Source organism: Lissotriton helveticus, chromosome 2_1 (assembly GCF_964261635.1).
Source record: "Lissotriton helveticus chromosome 2_1, aLisHel1.1, whole genome shotgun sequence".
Classification (NCBI taxonomy): domain Eukaryota; kingdom Metazoa; phylum Chordata; class Amphibia; order Caudata; family Salamandridae; genus Lissotriton; species Lissotriton helveticus.
This window is the reverse complement of record NC_136059.1, coordinates 589,763,058-589,777,044: the sequence shown is the minus strand read 5'-3', so window position 1 is coordinate 589,777,044 and position 13,987 is coordinate 589,763,058. Positions and strand designations below refer to the sequence as shown.

Below are 13,987 nucleotides of genomic sequence, written 5' to 3'. Positions count from 1 at the left end.
CTTTATTTCCTCATACCAAAAAAGGATTGCTCCCTATGGCCAATCCTTGAATTAAGTCCACTCAATCAATACATACTATCAGAACACATCCATATGGTGACATTGCAGGACTTGATATCGCGACTACAAAAAGGCGATTTAATGACTGCGTTAGATCTGATGGGCACATACTTCGACATCTCAATCCACCCAGCTCATCGCTAATACCTCCGGTTTGTGGTAAGTGGAAATCACTATCAATTCATAGTGATACTATTCGGAGTAACAATAGCCACCAGTTTGTTCACAAAATGTCAAGCTGTAGTAGCAGCAAAATTACGAAGAAAAAACATACATGTCTTTCCCTATCTGGACAATTGGCTGATCAAGGGTCCAAACAAGGCCAAAACCTCATTCACAAATTGGGCTTCACAATCCATGCAACAAAATCCCATCTTCAACCGCTCCCGATACAACCCTATCTCCCAGTAATACTCAATTCAGTATCGGGGACAACATGTCCCAGACCATGAAGGGTTCTCAAGCTGCAGAGCCAACTGGATCTTTTTCGGCCACATCATCACCTGCAAGTCAGTCTGTCTAACAAGCTTTATTCGATTTAAATAAATCATAAAAGCCCACTTGCTGCCTCTAAATCTTGCCTCTGTCCTCAACTCACCCTTCCTCTGTTCTTACGTAGCTTTATAATTCTTTCTCAGGACCTTCACTAGGCTTTTATCCTGAGAGGAAGCCTGAACAGCACCTTTTAGATCTTTGTGCGCTTTTGAACGAACTCTATTAAATCAGCAAGCTAGACCATATGCAATGATAAGGTGCACCACTGAATATTTAACAGCTGATTGTAAGATCCTGCTTCTCAAGGATGAGTTTGTACTCAAAAGCCCTCGTGCTTACCCAGTCCCATTTTAGCCTTATTCCCTGATTTGTATCATATTTAATTGGAATATCAGGCAATTTAATGTTGGCATTATATAATTTTAAGGATGCTGTTGGGGGATTATGATTGCTGTACCGGTGTGATACGACCTTGTGACCCTCCAACAAATTAAGAAAACTACTAGATCATAGCATATAATCCATATCACTTGCATGACCTCCCCCCACATATGTCAGGCATTGTCCACTAAAGTGATTAACACAATCCTTTAAAAAAAGTAAATCATTTGTTGCCACAATTTCATTTAACACATCGCCCATATAGTAAGTGTGTAAAATGAGACATTGACTGCCCCTCGATATTTGCCATCCCACACACTCGAGAACCACTAAATGTACACATAGTGCAATTAAAGTTTCCGTTCCACATAATACATAGTGGGTATGTCATAGTGGTTACTTTACTAATTTCCTTTTCAAGTTATCTGCTACCTGTGGATTGCGCTGCACAAAAACGTTATGATTAAAAATGTATAATTAAGAGGTCTACGGGGCCTAGTTTGCACAGTAACACTATTTGGTACCATGGGGAGGAGCAGATTATTCAAATGTATTTTGCTGTATGTTTAACAGAGACTAACATTGCTAATCCTCCCTTAGTCCTTCCTGATATTGCTTGAATCGCTGGTGTACAGAATGAGTGGTACCCATTTATTTGAAAGTCCACTACTGACCATGACTCCTGAAAATAAATTAAGTCCGATTTGGATAGAAATGAAACCCAATCTTCATTACTCCGCTTTGAATTAACCCCCGCTATGTTCTAGGATAAAACAGTAAAACGGCAGTCAGAATAACTGGGTAATATAGGGATTTCTTCTGTTAATACTGGGCATAAAGAACAGCTCATAATGTCAGCGTTGGTTTATCCCCAGCTGTAATGTCTTGAATCCCTACTTGAGGGTCAGCAGACGCGGGCTGAATACCCTCTATCCCTCCGGATTCAACTTCCGTTGGGAGCTGCTGTAGGTGTCAGTCAATATCCGCTAGGCCCATTAAAGGTTCAAACCTGTTGACATGGACAAAAGGATCCCAAAGTGAATATCTGTGTACAATATCCTGGATGCCACGGTGGCTATTACTTAAAATGTAACCTGAAGGAGGGGGATAAAGGTAAGCCAAAAATCTCACCGGAATATTACCTTGGTCCAAGCCTATATTATAAAGGCGGACCAACAACAACCGTACATACTCAAGGGTCCTACAAATTATCACCACACAGGGTTTTTCCCGTGTGGGTCTGACCCACTCAACTCTCTGAGCCATAAGAATTTCATCAAAAATAGGCACAAGGAGATTATCATTCCTCATACACCACTGTATAACTTTATTAATGAGACTTTGACAGTCCTTCTTAACCCCTTCCTGCAATAGGGGAACCCGGTTAAAATGATAGTGTATGGAGTACTCTCTGGTGGTAAGTGTAAATAATCAGAGGGACTTTTATTATAATGAGAGGCTGGCATAGGCTGTCTGTAAGACCGAGATCTCCTCATGCCAGCGATATTCTTAGCAGACTGAGGGATGTGAAAGGGTGTTCGCTGTAGCCTTAAGGGATCAATCAGTTCCCTAGCCCGTGCATCTAGGGACGAAGGTATCTTAGGGGTGTCATAACTTAGCTGTTGGGAGGAGTCTTGAGTGGGACCTCCACTTGCCAGTGGTAATGGGCAAGTTTTATTTCCTTTGCCTGTATCGTGCGTGTTGTACAGGGTCCTCCTGGGTGTTGATTAAGCTAAGTCTCATTTCGATAGAGACCTCTACTAGTGAAAGCTGATCTTCAATCTTCCCCAAACGAGTCATGTTGGGTTTTACAGCATCTGCTATGAGAAAACTCAAATGCTCATAAATCTTCTCTAGTGCACAATGTACCCCACCCTCTCCCTCCGAATTGGCCCTACTTGACTCCACCTGTACTAATGCTTTTTGGCCTTTTTTTCTTTCAGTGAGAGACCGTATGTTAGATTTTACCCCTTCTTCTGACTTCTTACGTTTCCCTCCTCTTGAATCAATCATTACTTACTGCTATGCTTTTATTCTAGACGAAAGCTTGGCTAGAATCACCTGTGTTTTTATAGAATTTTGAATTATCACCCTTGGTGAGAGTGGGATTATTATGGCATTCTCTTGTCTGGTTCTTCCTCACCAGCCAAAACAGGGATGCACATTCTAGGGATGATAGCTTCATGCATAGCAATAGTGCCTTATCCAAGACTACACATGCAGCCTCTTAGTATTCTTAGCGACATTAGCAAGCAACATGGATGATCTAGTGTTGGATTCACTCAAGGTCCATCAGGTACTACAATGATGGGACACCTAAAACATTCTGAAAGGAAGAGCCTACAAGGACTCAATCCCACAAGTGACAATAAAAACCGATGCATCACTCCTATGAAGGACATTATGGTTCAGAGCCATAGGACCACAAAACAACAGACATTACACATCAACATGTTGGAACTCTTAGCCATTTACATGGCTCTCAAAGCATTCTTACCGAACATAACTTTGAAAAATATCCTTCTACGAACAGACAGTATGACAGCTATGTATTACATTCAGAAACAGGGAGGGACCCATTCCATCCAACTGTTACACCTAGCATAAACCATATGGAAATGGGAAAACAGTCACAAAGTCCACCTCCTAGCACAAAACACACCAGGACAGGACACAGCAACAAGTACACAAGAGGGAAATACACAATAACAATATTTCCAATGGTGGGGAACCCCAACAATAGATCTGTTTGTCACTGTCGAAACTCAAAATGCCAAAGTTTTGCATCCGGACACCCACACCTGCAATCTAAGTGGAACGCGCAATGCATGAACTGATCAGGGATATTTGTATAAGCCTTTCCGCCTCTCACCCTCATTCCATGCGTGGTCAGGAAATTCAGACAGACTTCCTTAACCTTGATACTCATAACTCCCACATGGGCTTGACAACCATGTTGCATCATACTACTGGAGCTTCACTAGTACCTCACGAGAAGCTACCCAACTATCCGAATCTTCTACCTCACAACGGGGGAATGGTGAAACATCCCAACACTCAACAGCTCAATCTTGCCATCTGGCTCTTGAAGTCATAGAGTTAGGATATTTAAATCTATCCCCAGAATGCATGACTACTTAAAGAGGCCAGAAGACCAACCACAAGGGCATGCTATGCTGCTAAATGGAAACTTTTTGTTCACTATTGTGAGTCACAAAACTTGAATCCATCCTCTACCACGGAACAACTAGTATACTTGTTACATTTACAAAAAACCGCATTTAGCATTTACTTCCATACACCTACATTTAGCAGCCATTGCAGCGTATCTACAAAACAGGAGGCATCAATTCCTTTTCACATTCCTGGCAGCAGAGCCTTCATGGAAGGATTAAAGAGTCATTCCACCTCGTATACCACCTGTACCTACATGGAACCTAAACATTATTTTAACAAGACTCATGGGACCACCATTTGAACCACTTCATAACTGTCAAATACTATTCTTAACATGGAAAGTTTCTTTCCTTGTAGCAATAACCTCCCTACGCATGGTCAGCGAAATACAAATGCGCTAACTGTTGAAGAGTGTTTACGCACAAACCCAAAGTTCCTCCCAAAATTATATCATCTTTCAATTTAAATCAAACTTTAGAGTTACCAGTTTTCTTTCCAAAACCAGAACTTGTAGCAGAACGTGCTTTGCATACACTTGATAAACATGCACTTCTGTTCTATTGGAAATACACAAAACCCGTAAGAAGAACACAGCAACTGTTTGTATCTTTCTCAAGTACACGTACTCAAGTACACGTAAAGGTAAGGCAATCTCAAAATCAGGAATAGCACAATGAATAGTCAAATGTATATCGACTTGCTATAGTAAGGCAAAATGAACATTAATAACCATGCCAAGTGCTCATTCAAAAAGGAACAAAGGAGCAACAATGGAATTTCTAGGTAACGTTCCTCTCATTTACATTTGCAAAGCAGCAACATGGATAAACCCACACACTTTTACAAAGTGGTTGTACACTCCAGACAACAGGCTCTAGTTGGACAAACAGTCCTTTAAACATGATTTCAAACAAACGCACCATCTTTTTCTTATTTGGCCCCCACCCTCTGGAACAAATTGCCATTTTCTGTCAGAACCTGTCTGGACTACAACACATTTAGGAAAGCACTACAACTGCATTGTTTTAAATGCATTTTTTGCCTTTCTGTACTAACGGTGTGCCAAGGTACCCCGGTTGGGGTGAATCGTGCGTGTTATCAAATTAAACCGTTCATTCATCTCATGCCTAAAGCCACCAGGAGAGAGGTACTGCTTTATTGATTGACATGCAACCACCCACCTCCCTGGCAGGTATTATGTGGTGACAGATATATACATAAATACAGCATGTTCAACAGCAAAGCTAACTTACCTTACTTCCTCTATGGCATGGGGAAAAAAAACATTATCTAACATAGGAGCCGTTGAACATGCGCAATACCTCGAGGGGTAGGAGAGACGACACATGGCGCCGATCATAAAACATCCTCGATGGAAAAACAACTTGCAGAGTCCAGGCCTAACACTAGATGGCAGGAGTATGCATAGCAAGTGAATCTGCTACACTACATGCTACGAGTAGATGCTTACATGGTATGTAACATTACCCCTTTTCAGTGGTTAAATGATCATTGGAGACAATATTTAATTGTTGGAGCAGCAGCAGTTTATTAGGTTTTGTGATACTCTAAACTAAGAGAAATAGTATGCATGGTTTGTATGCTAACAACATTCTTCTCATCTCAAAGTATGAATTTAATTTGTAATAAAAATTCTGCAGTATCAATTTAAATTTGTTTTACTACATATACAGATTGCAGTTAGTTGCTGTTTTTGTTATAAACTACAAATTTTGGGGACACATCAGATGATAAATTTGTATTTGGCAATCTATGGCATGCCAAAACGTGGTAACATAGCTGGACATTTTTCAGCATTGGTTAATGTGCATGTTATGAGATGAAAATGTTTTACTTTTACAGATTAAAAGGTTTAGGATTATTACATTTTTTCTTGTAAAACGTGATGACTTTTTCATATGCAGGTATCACATTTTGCATAGGAGGTGGTGGGGGCATATATTGTTTTTGTTAATACTCTTCTAAACAACATGCTTGTGAACCAACCTTTTTCAGTAGGGTAATCAGGCATTACCTGGACACTTAGCAACACCTTACATATTTGTGACTAGACTGAAGCTCTATAATTGGAAATGTTTGTTCATTCCAGTTTGTGTTAATAGATGCATTGTTGCCAATGAATGTTGATTGTGATGTAATTTGTTAATCAGTTTACTGTGGGATACTAGTGACCTAGCCCTTACTATTGTGGCTTTCATGTATGTTTAGTGAGAGACCATTTTAAAATAAAATGGTGATATTGACTTGGCATTTTTGACTCTTAAAGAAATCCCTGTCCCAAAACAAAATGAAAATGCCACTGCAAATTTATTTAGTCAATTTTCATGCATGTTGAATTGAAAAAAACTACTTTTGTTACAATTTCTGAATTTCAGTTTATTCATCCTGCACTGAACTTTTTATCGAAAGAGCATCTTGTGCTTTATTGCATGTTTCATCAGATTGTTCATAAATGCCTGTTATGAGAATGTTGCATAGTTTGTCTCTTTTAAACAGTCTTTCTTTTCCTGCTTCATTTAAATCTGCTGAATTTTTAGTATTTGTGTATTTTGCTTCAAATAATCTTTGAACATTTCCTCCCTGTCTATCCTTTATCTGAAACAAATGTGATTAAATAAGAGAACACCATTAATACAAAATTCGCTCTTTACATAAATATTTGCTAGATGCTTAATCACTTTTGGTTTTTACCTCTACATGAACACTGCCATTTTTCTGTCTTGGCTCAATGCACATCTGATTGTTGTGGCCAAGAGGTGTTCATATTTCTTTTCCCTGGAAGGAACACCTGTTACCAATAAACTTGGGCAACACTTCTGATCTACCTTCTCCTTTACAACTTTTTTGATGTTTAAAAAATAAATTGGAAGTCATACGTTTTACTAAATGGACTATTATGATTTATAAAACAAAATGGGCTAAGCAAAGATGGTTTCTAATAGGAATAATTGAATAAAAGACATTTATATTTTCAAAACACCATGAAGATATGGAATATGTGCTATATAACGACTTCCTTCATATATTAGTTTGTCTGTAATTGAAGGTAGTGTAGAGTAAATACTTTTTATTCTCAAAGTCAGACATTTAAAAAAAAAAGTCTGTATTCATTTGGATGAAACTGTTCCTGTAATCTGTTGAAAAGACAATGGTTTCTTAAAAAGGAAAGTCTTGTGTGATCAAATTTGAAGTATGTATTTCTCAGATGTACCATCTTTATCAGAGAGATGTTTGGCAGAAATTAAACCAGAATGATAATATCCCTCAAAAAACAAATTAACAAGTCTAAGAATGAAAGTTTCTAAAGTTTTTAAACATATTATGTTAGCTTAATTAAAAGGTAATTGCAGGCCCTGTATAGTAAGAAGATTCTAAATGGTGTTCTTGGTGTTCTCTTGCTGTTTTTGTTGAAAAACTCCTCTCTGTCTATGCCCTCTCAAGAGTATGCCTTGTATGTTGCTTCCCCATTTAGGGGTAGTGATGAACCACACTAGTGAATATCTTATGTTTATTATCATACACAGATTCTGTTGGTTTCTGTTTCTGAGTTATTTGTTGTTTTTTCTTTATTTTTTCTCCTTCCCCCTCATTTGCTCATGTCTTGGTTGGCGTTTGGTGGTGTATAACCGTGATTGCGTTACCTTAGCAATAACAATTGGTCGTCTTGGTTACGTTTGTCCTCAAGAGGTGGCCCCCATGCTACAGCAGTTTATAAGACCCTGGTGTGTATTATTCAATCTTTATTTTAATTCATTTTTCTTCATGTCTTTCTTTCTATCTCATCTTTTAGATATAATTTCAGTGGTTACAAAATCACAAACCCTTAATCATTGCCAACCATGTGACTAATCTTGTCCTATGAGGTTTGTGAGTTCTTCAGTAGCTCCGTCATGTAGATTTATTTTGTTTGTTGTGCCTAATGACTAATTGATGCACGGGATAAGGTTGTCACATGCTTGCTGTAATAAAAACCCTGACTGTATAATTGCATTTTAAAAAATCGACAAGAACGAAACTAGATGCATGCCAGTGCTATCAGAAATAGAATGTTATGTACAAAATAAAGCATTTAGACATATATATCTATACTATAAATTGTAATAAGCACCCATTGAGATAGTCTGTATAAAATATTGGTTAATTCTGGTTAATAATAAATCACCTTAACCATTATTTTCACATTGAAAGTGGTTTCTAGTGTGTACTTCGTACATTGTATGTTGAAAAGAACACATGTAAATGTGTAATCTTATTGAGTGCAATATAGATTACAGTATATATTTTGGGTCAGAAATAGAATCCTTTCATAAAGATGTCCATCTGTCTTATAAGAAGGTAACATGGTTTACTTTCTTCAAGTCTTCAAGTAAAATAAGAAAAGATCATATAAACTCATTTAGTATTTATTAATTTTATGAAATACCTAGGTACAAATGCTCTAGAGATAGGTTACCAAGCATCCAATTTTGTAATACATTACTGTTGTACAAAGTTAGCTTACATATTCCATCAAATGTCATCAACCACTCTAAGAAAATATTTCAAATTGGACAGTAATGTGATAACTTGGTTCTGGAATTTATTAGGTGCACCTCTCTACGTAATATACGGGACAATGAAGAGAAAGACTCTGCATTCCGTGGCATTTGCACCATGATCACTGTTAACCCTGGTGGAGTAGTGCAGGTAAGATTTTTAACGCATGTCCAAATGTCTTTGCTCAATGAAAGCTCCCCCACCCCTTAAAGAGTAAAAACAAGGTAATTGTACTGTTAACTTTACTTTTCAATGCCTAAGCCTTCCTACAGATCATCATGACCTTTTCTTGAGGCTGTATCAGGTGATTCCGACACAATTCAAACTGAGATGCGATAGGTGACCCTTTTGGGCCTTATTCTTTTCTTTTTGAAGGGATGCTTCTTTGATTTCTGTCCTCCCATTGCAGCAGTCAGTGTTTAGTCCTCTTTTCCACTGTTGCAGACAAATATTTATGATGTACCCTCATTGTGAGAGCCTGGATGTGTATACACAAAGCACATATTTATGCAACAGTCTTGTGTGACCTCTTCTCTTCTACACCCAAATGTCATCCATCACAGGTAGACACAGTTTTTATGACCTTGCACAGGGTACTGTCAATGTAACAATCAAGTTATTTCTCCCCTCACTGGAGCACAGCATAGGGATCACCTCATGAAAGCATCACCACAGTAAACACATACACTCGTTATCCTCATCTAATTGGAATCAGTAGAACACTTAGAAAATTAAATCCTCTGAGTAGTACTGATACCCGCACCAAAAGAAGTACATAAGAAAGACAAGGCTTCTCTCCTTAGGGAGGATATAGGCCTTTCAGGAATCCATGTTAGTTATTGTCAGGAACCAGAAACACACCCTCAACTGGCTGCTGCTCTCCCAACACCAGCAAATAGTCTGTGACTGCCTTGATGGCCAGAGTGTTTGTCGTAAGATCGATGGGTTCTCTTCCAGGGTAACCTCATCAATAGTCCTAAGTACTGAATATTCCCGTCCATGTGCGGGGACCCCGGAAATAATATAAAAATTATATATGGAAATCATATATATCTAGCTCCACATATATGTATGTACATATATCATTTTTTCTCATACCAATGCAGCCCCAGAACTGAGGCTAAACAATGTGATTACCTATAAAGAGACTGTATTTGCAAGTAAATAAACCACACATTAGGTCAAATATCACTTGAACTCTGTGTTTTAATGAGCAAAACACTTATATATCATGAAAATTGCTAATAAACTAGACCTTGTTAGCCCACACGCTGCATTGTAAAACAATAGCATAGAAAATTAAAGCATTTTCAACAAAAAACTGGCACCGTGCCTTTAAGGCAGCCATGACCCCTGGCTTCTCATCATGCCTCAGGGGTGACAGTTAGGTCAATTGTTCTTTCCGGCTCCTTCAGTCAGGACCCTGGTTTTACAGTTCCTACCTTTTTTGACTTTCTGTCAAAAATATCTTGATGTTTTTCACTTTCACTCGACGTCTTTTGACTTTAGAGTGCTAGTGCTGCCTTTTGTGTTTTTAAACAAGGTTTATTTTTGTCAAAAGTCCTTCCCTTTTCGATCCTTGCCCCTCCTGTGGCAAAAAGGCCAGGACTGACACACACCCTGTGTGTATCCTCTGTCTCCCTGAGACACATTCTTCAGACAGCTATCAACACTGTAAGAACTTGTTAAGGAGAACCCTCAAAGACAGAGAGCGAATTCAGATTTATGGCCTCTCTGAAAGAGGTAGGTCTCCTAAAAGGCAGCAGAAGATAACACGGTCGACGTTGAGAGAAGTCCGGACCTGTTCTCCGTCGGGACCGGCGTAGAAGCTGCCGGCGACGACTAAAACATCTTCAAAGACAGCTCATCATCCTTCGACGGCGAAGACTTCGACGTCGAGAACTCCGGTACCTCCGTTGACGTCAACCAGGCGGCGTTCAACGTCAAGAGGCAGGTCTCCGTCGTCGCCAGGTAGGCATAAGATGTCGAGGCAGATCACTCCGTCGTCGCCACAGCGAGCGACGTCGAGGCACAGCGCTCCGTCGTCGCACCGACGAACAACGTCAAGGCACATCGCTCCGTCGTCGCACTGGCGATCGACGTCGAGGCACAGCGCTCCGTCGATACACCGGCGTTCGACGTCGAGACACACTTCGTCAACACCTCACCATCGGCGTTCGACGTCAAAGCAGGTTGCTCCGTCAGCGTCTGGCGTTCGACGTCGAGTCACAGGTTTCCGCCAAGGATGGTTCATCAGTCTTTGGCGTCGAGACACCAGTCACCACCTTCAGCGTCGAGACATACGTTGACCCAGCACACCTCAACATCAACGCAGAAGACGCCTGTAAGTCTGACGTCTAGTTTGACAACTTCGTCGCCGGATCACCGGCCGACGTCGAAGCAGAGATCTCCAAAGTCGACGTCGAGAAAGGAAGCGGCATTGGCGTTGGAGAGGCGTTCTAAGTCAAAGGGACGTTCTCCTGTACGGTCGAGCCCACCTTCTAAAAAAAAAAGAGGTTTTCTTCAGGACAGTCTCCGTCAAGACAACAGGCATCATAGAGTCGCTCCAGATCTCGCTATAGGTGCCCTTCAGGAGAGGCCTTTCCTCCAGTGAGCCTATCATCATCTTCTTCATGCTCTCCTATCTCTCACCGCGGATCAACATCTAGGTCCCCGGAGGTGGTAATCTATTCTTCTGACAGGGCAGTGTCAGGACATTCACCAGCAAGATCACTGCATGAAGAGGTGAACCCATTGTAGGAAGGTGGATATCTGACTATGGTTACCCCCAACTTTTTTGCCTGGTGTTTAGCTGGTTTTCGACCTAGTTGGCCTGCGGCCCTGCTATTCAGGACCCCAGACAAATTGCTCTCTCTGTAAAATGGACTCCATGTACCTTAGGTACATACCTAATAGGATACTGGGTCACCTTATCAGCCTCTGTACAGTGTAACTTAGGTACCCAGGGCATAAGTGTACCCAGGGCCTACCAAGGGCTGCAGCATGTATTATGCCACCCCTGGCTGGCCATCCAAACTGACACAACTGGCTGCTAAGACAGCTGGGGCAAGGTGGTGTAATCACCCTTTGCTGTAGATATAGTATACCTATATCTAACACCAAAATGGACACATATATTCCTACCAGTCACTCCTATGGCAGGCCTTCTCAATCCTGAAGGCAGAGTGCTTGGAATTATGTGAGATGGTGCTCTAGCATGAGCTGAGCCTGTCTGCAGCTTGCGGAACCAAGTCTTTATAGCTGGTTCCATGATAACGCTATACCATATACTCTTAAGTGCATTATAATCCTCGCGGTTATTGCTAACTTTGGTATAGCATTATCCAAACATGTCGAGTAAGATGTCATACGAATTGGAATACTACCCCTTCGCCAGTTCTGGCGACGGGGGTAGCATTCCACCATTTTAGAGGGACACGACATGTATGTAACTGTGAACCCCGGTTAAAGTAAACTAAGCCTCAGCATCACAAAATGGATGCTGCCACCACAGACACAAGTCTGACCTCCTGCTGCTGGGAGTCCTTCCAGCGAGGGAGGCCTGGACAAAGGGTTTCCTGCATAGGGAGGTGCTAGCACGACCCCAGACAGGGTTTTGTGTATTGAGGTAGGGAGGCCTGAAAGGAATGAGACATGCCTGGGGCACACAAGGTGTCCCTGTGCATACCCCGGTTCAAACCAGTTGCTGTGGCACTCCAGCCCCAGCTCTGGCACGAAACCAGACTAAGGATAGGGGGTGTAACCACCCCCCTTCCTGGTCCCACCCATGGGAGGGACCTAGTCACTAGTGCAGCCCCCTTTAGCAGGATAAAGGTATGAGCTGGTCCCATTCCAAGATAGATTATCCTGAACAACTCTACAAAGAAGAAACTCTGGACTTCGACGTTCTGCTCCACAGAAGACTGAAGAATCTCCCTTGTGGGCAAGGAGTGTCCACCCTGCAACTGCAGGCACCATCAAGCGTCCTAGCGGTTCACTTTGTCGTCCTTCCTGCCGGAACCAGACTTCAGAGCCCGACGAGATCCGGACTTCCACACCTCTCCGACCTCTACCTACATCTGCAGCACAGCTGAGATCCGTGGGTGCGACGAGACACGTGGGACCGGCCATCTTGAAGAAACTGCACTTCGCTTCCAGCACGACTTCAGAGGCATCCTCGAGTAAGTGCTTTGGGGATTGAGAAGCCCCAGCCCCGAGCAGCTCCTGCACCGAAGACCAGCCCTCCAGCATCCACGAGATCTGCGTGGGGCCCTTTTGCTTGGTTGCTGCTCGACGCGTTGTCTGGTTACTTGCCGGCTGGCTAGTGGCCTCCTAGACGATGATCCACAAAACCTACACCGCTGGTCTGGTTGCTCCAGACTGGCCCTTGTACCCTTCCAAAAGAGGAGCACCCCGGACCCTCCTGGTCCGCACCAGACGCCGTTTCCACTCACCGCGTGGGCTGCCTTTGCCAAGGCCTGTTGACTCCAAATCCGGACCCGACACCACAGACAGCGAGAGCCTGCGTGGGACAGCTCGTGCCTCCATCCTGGTCGTCGAAGACACCTCCTGGTCCACGTGGCTGCAGAGACAAGCGTCCACTCTTCACCTGATCGCAACGACAGCACCTGGTTCCCTCCTGGTTCCTCACCGGTCACTGGCTAGTGACTTTGAACACTGTCCCCTCTGCTTTCAGGTCCTCTTCTTCCTCGATCCACCCGTGGATTGCACCGGACATCTTCCTCCTGGTCGCCTGCAGCATCTTTCCTCAAGGCTCCATAGACTTCGACGCGGAAAGCCAACACACTTTGACACCTATGCCCCCGCAGCCCGTGGGTGAGGTAACAAGAGCATTTCGGTGCTCAAGGGTAGATTGACTCTCCTAGTGTCCAGGTATCCTGTCGTTTTAGTCGTAACTAGTAGGAACTGTCTTTTACTTACCTTTTCGTAATTTGTTCTGCCCATTGACTTTGTTCCGCATCTCGCGTGTGAGTTCACACTCTGCACACGCGTCCCGTGGGCCTCCTGCTACTTACCTAAGGTTAGGGTAGGGTAGTCCCAGCGATCCTACAGCCTCTGGACATCTCCATTTCTTCTCTCGATTTCCTTATACCATTTACTTAGTATATGGTTTGCCGTGCCCCTAGGGCACCATTGTAATTTGTGCGACTTACTGTATTTTTCTTAAAGAGATTGTTATGTGCTTAGCCCTCTGATCTCATAAAGAGTTAATAGGTGTTTGTTATTAATAAATATATTGTTTATTTTCATAACAACATGTGTGGTGTCCTTTCATCTGGTATTCAAGGGGTTATAT

At 42.2% G+C, this 13,987-nt stretch overlaps 1 protein-coding gene across 2 annotated transcripts in view; it reads left to right on the top strand.

Annotated features, from left to right (window-relative positions):
* TNPO1 (transportin 1) overlaps positions 1–13,987 on the top strand; it is a 1,741,771-nt gene that overhangs the window by 1,568,265 nt on the left and 159,519 nt on the right. The window contains exons 20-21 of one of the 2 annotated variants that reach the window (XM_078675276.1): positions 7,781–7,856; positions 8,721–8,820. In XM_078675276.1, coding sequence (XP_078531402.1) covers positions 7,781–7,856; positions 8,721–8,820 — 176 coding nt within the window. The remainder of the gene's footprint in view (positions 1–7,780; positions 7,857–8,720; positions 8,821–13,987) is intronic. The other variant, XR_013607056.1, reaches the window with a different exon arrangement.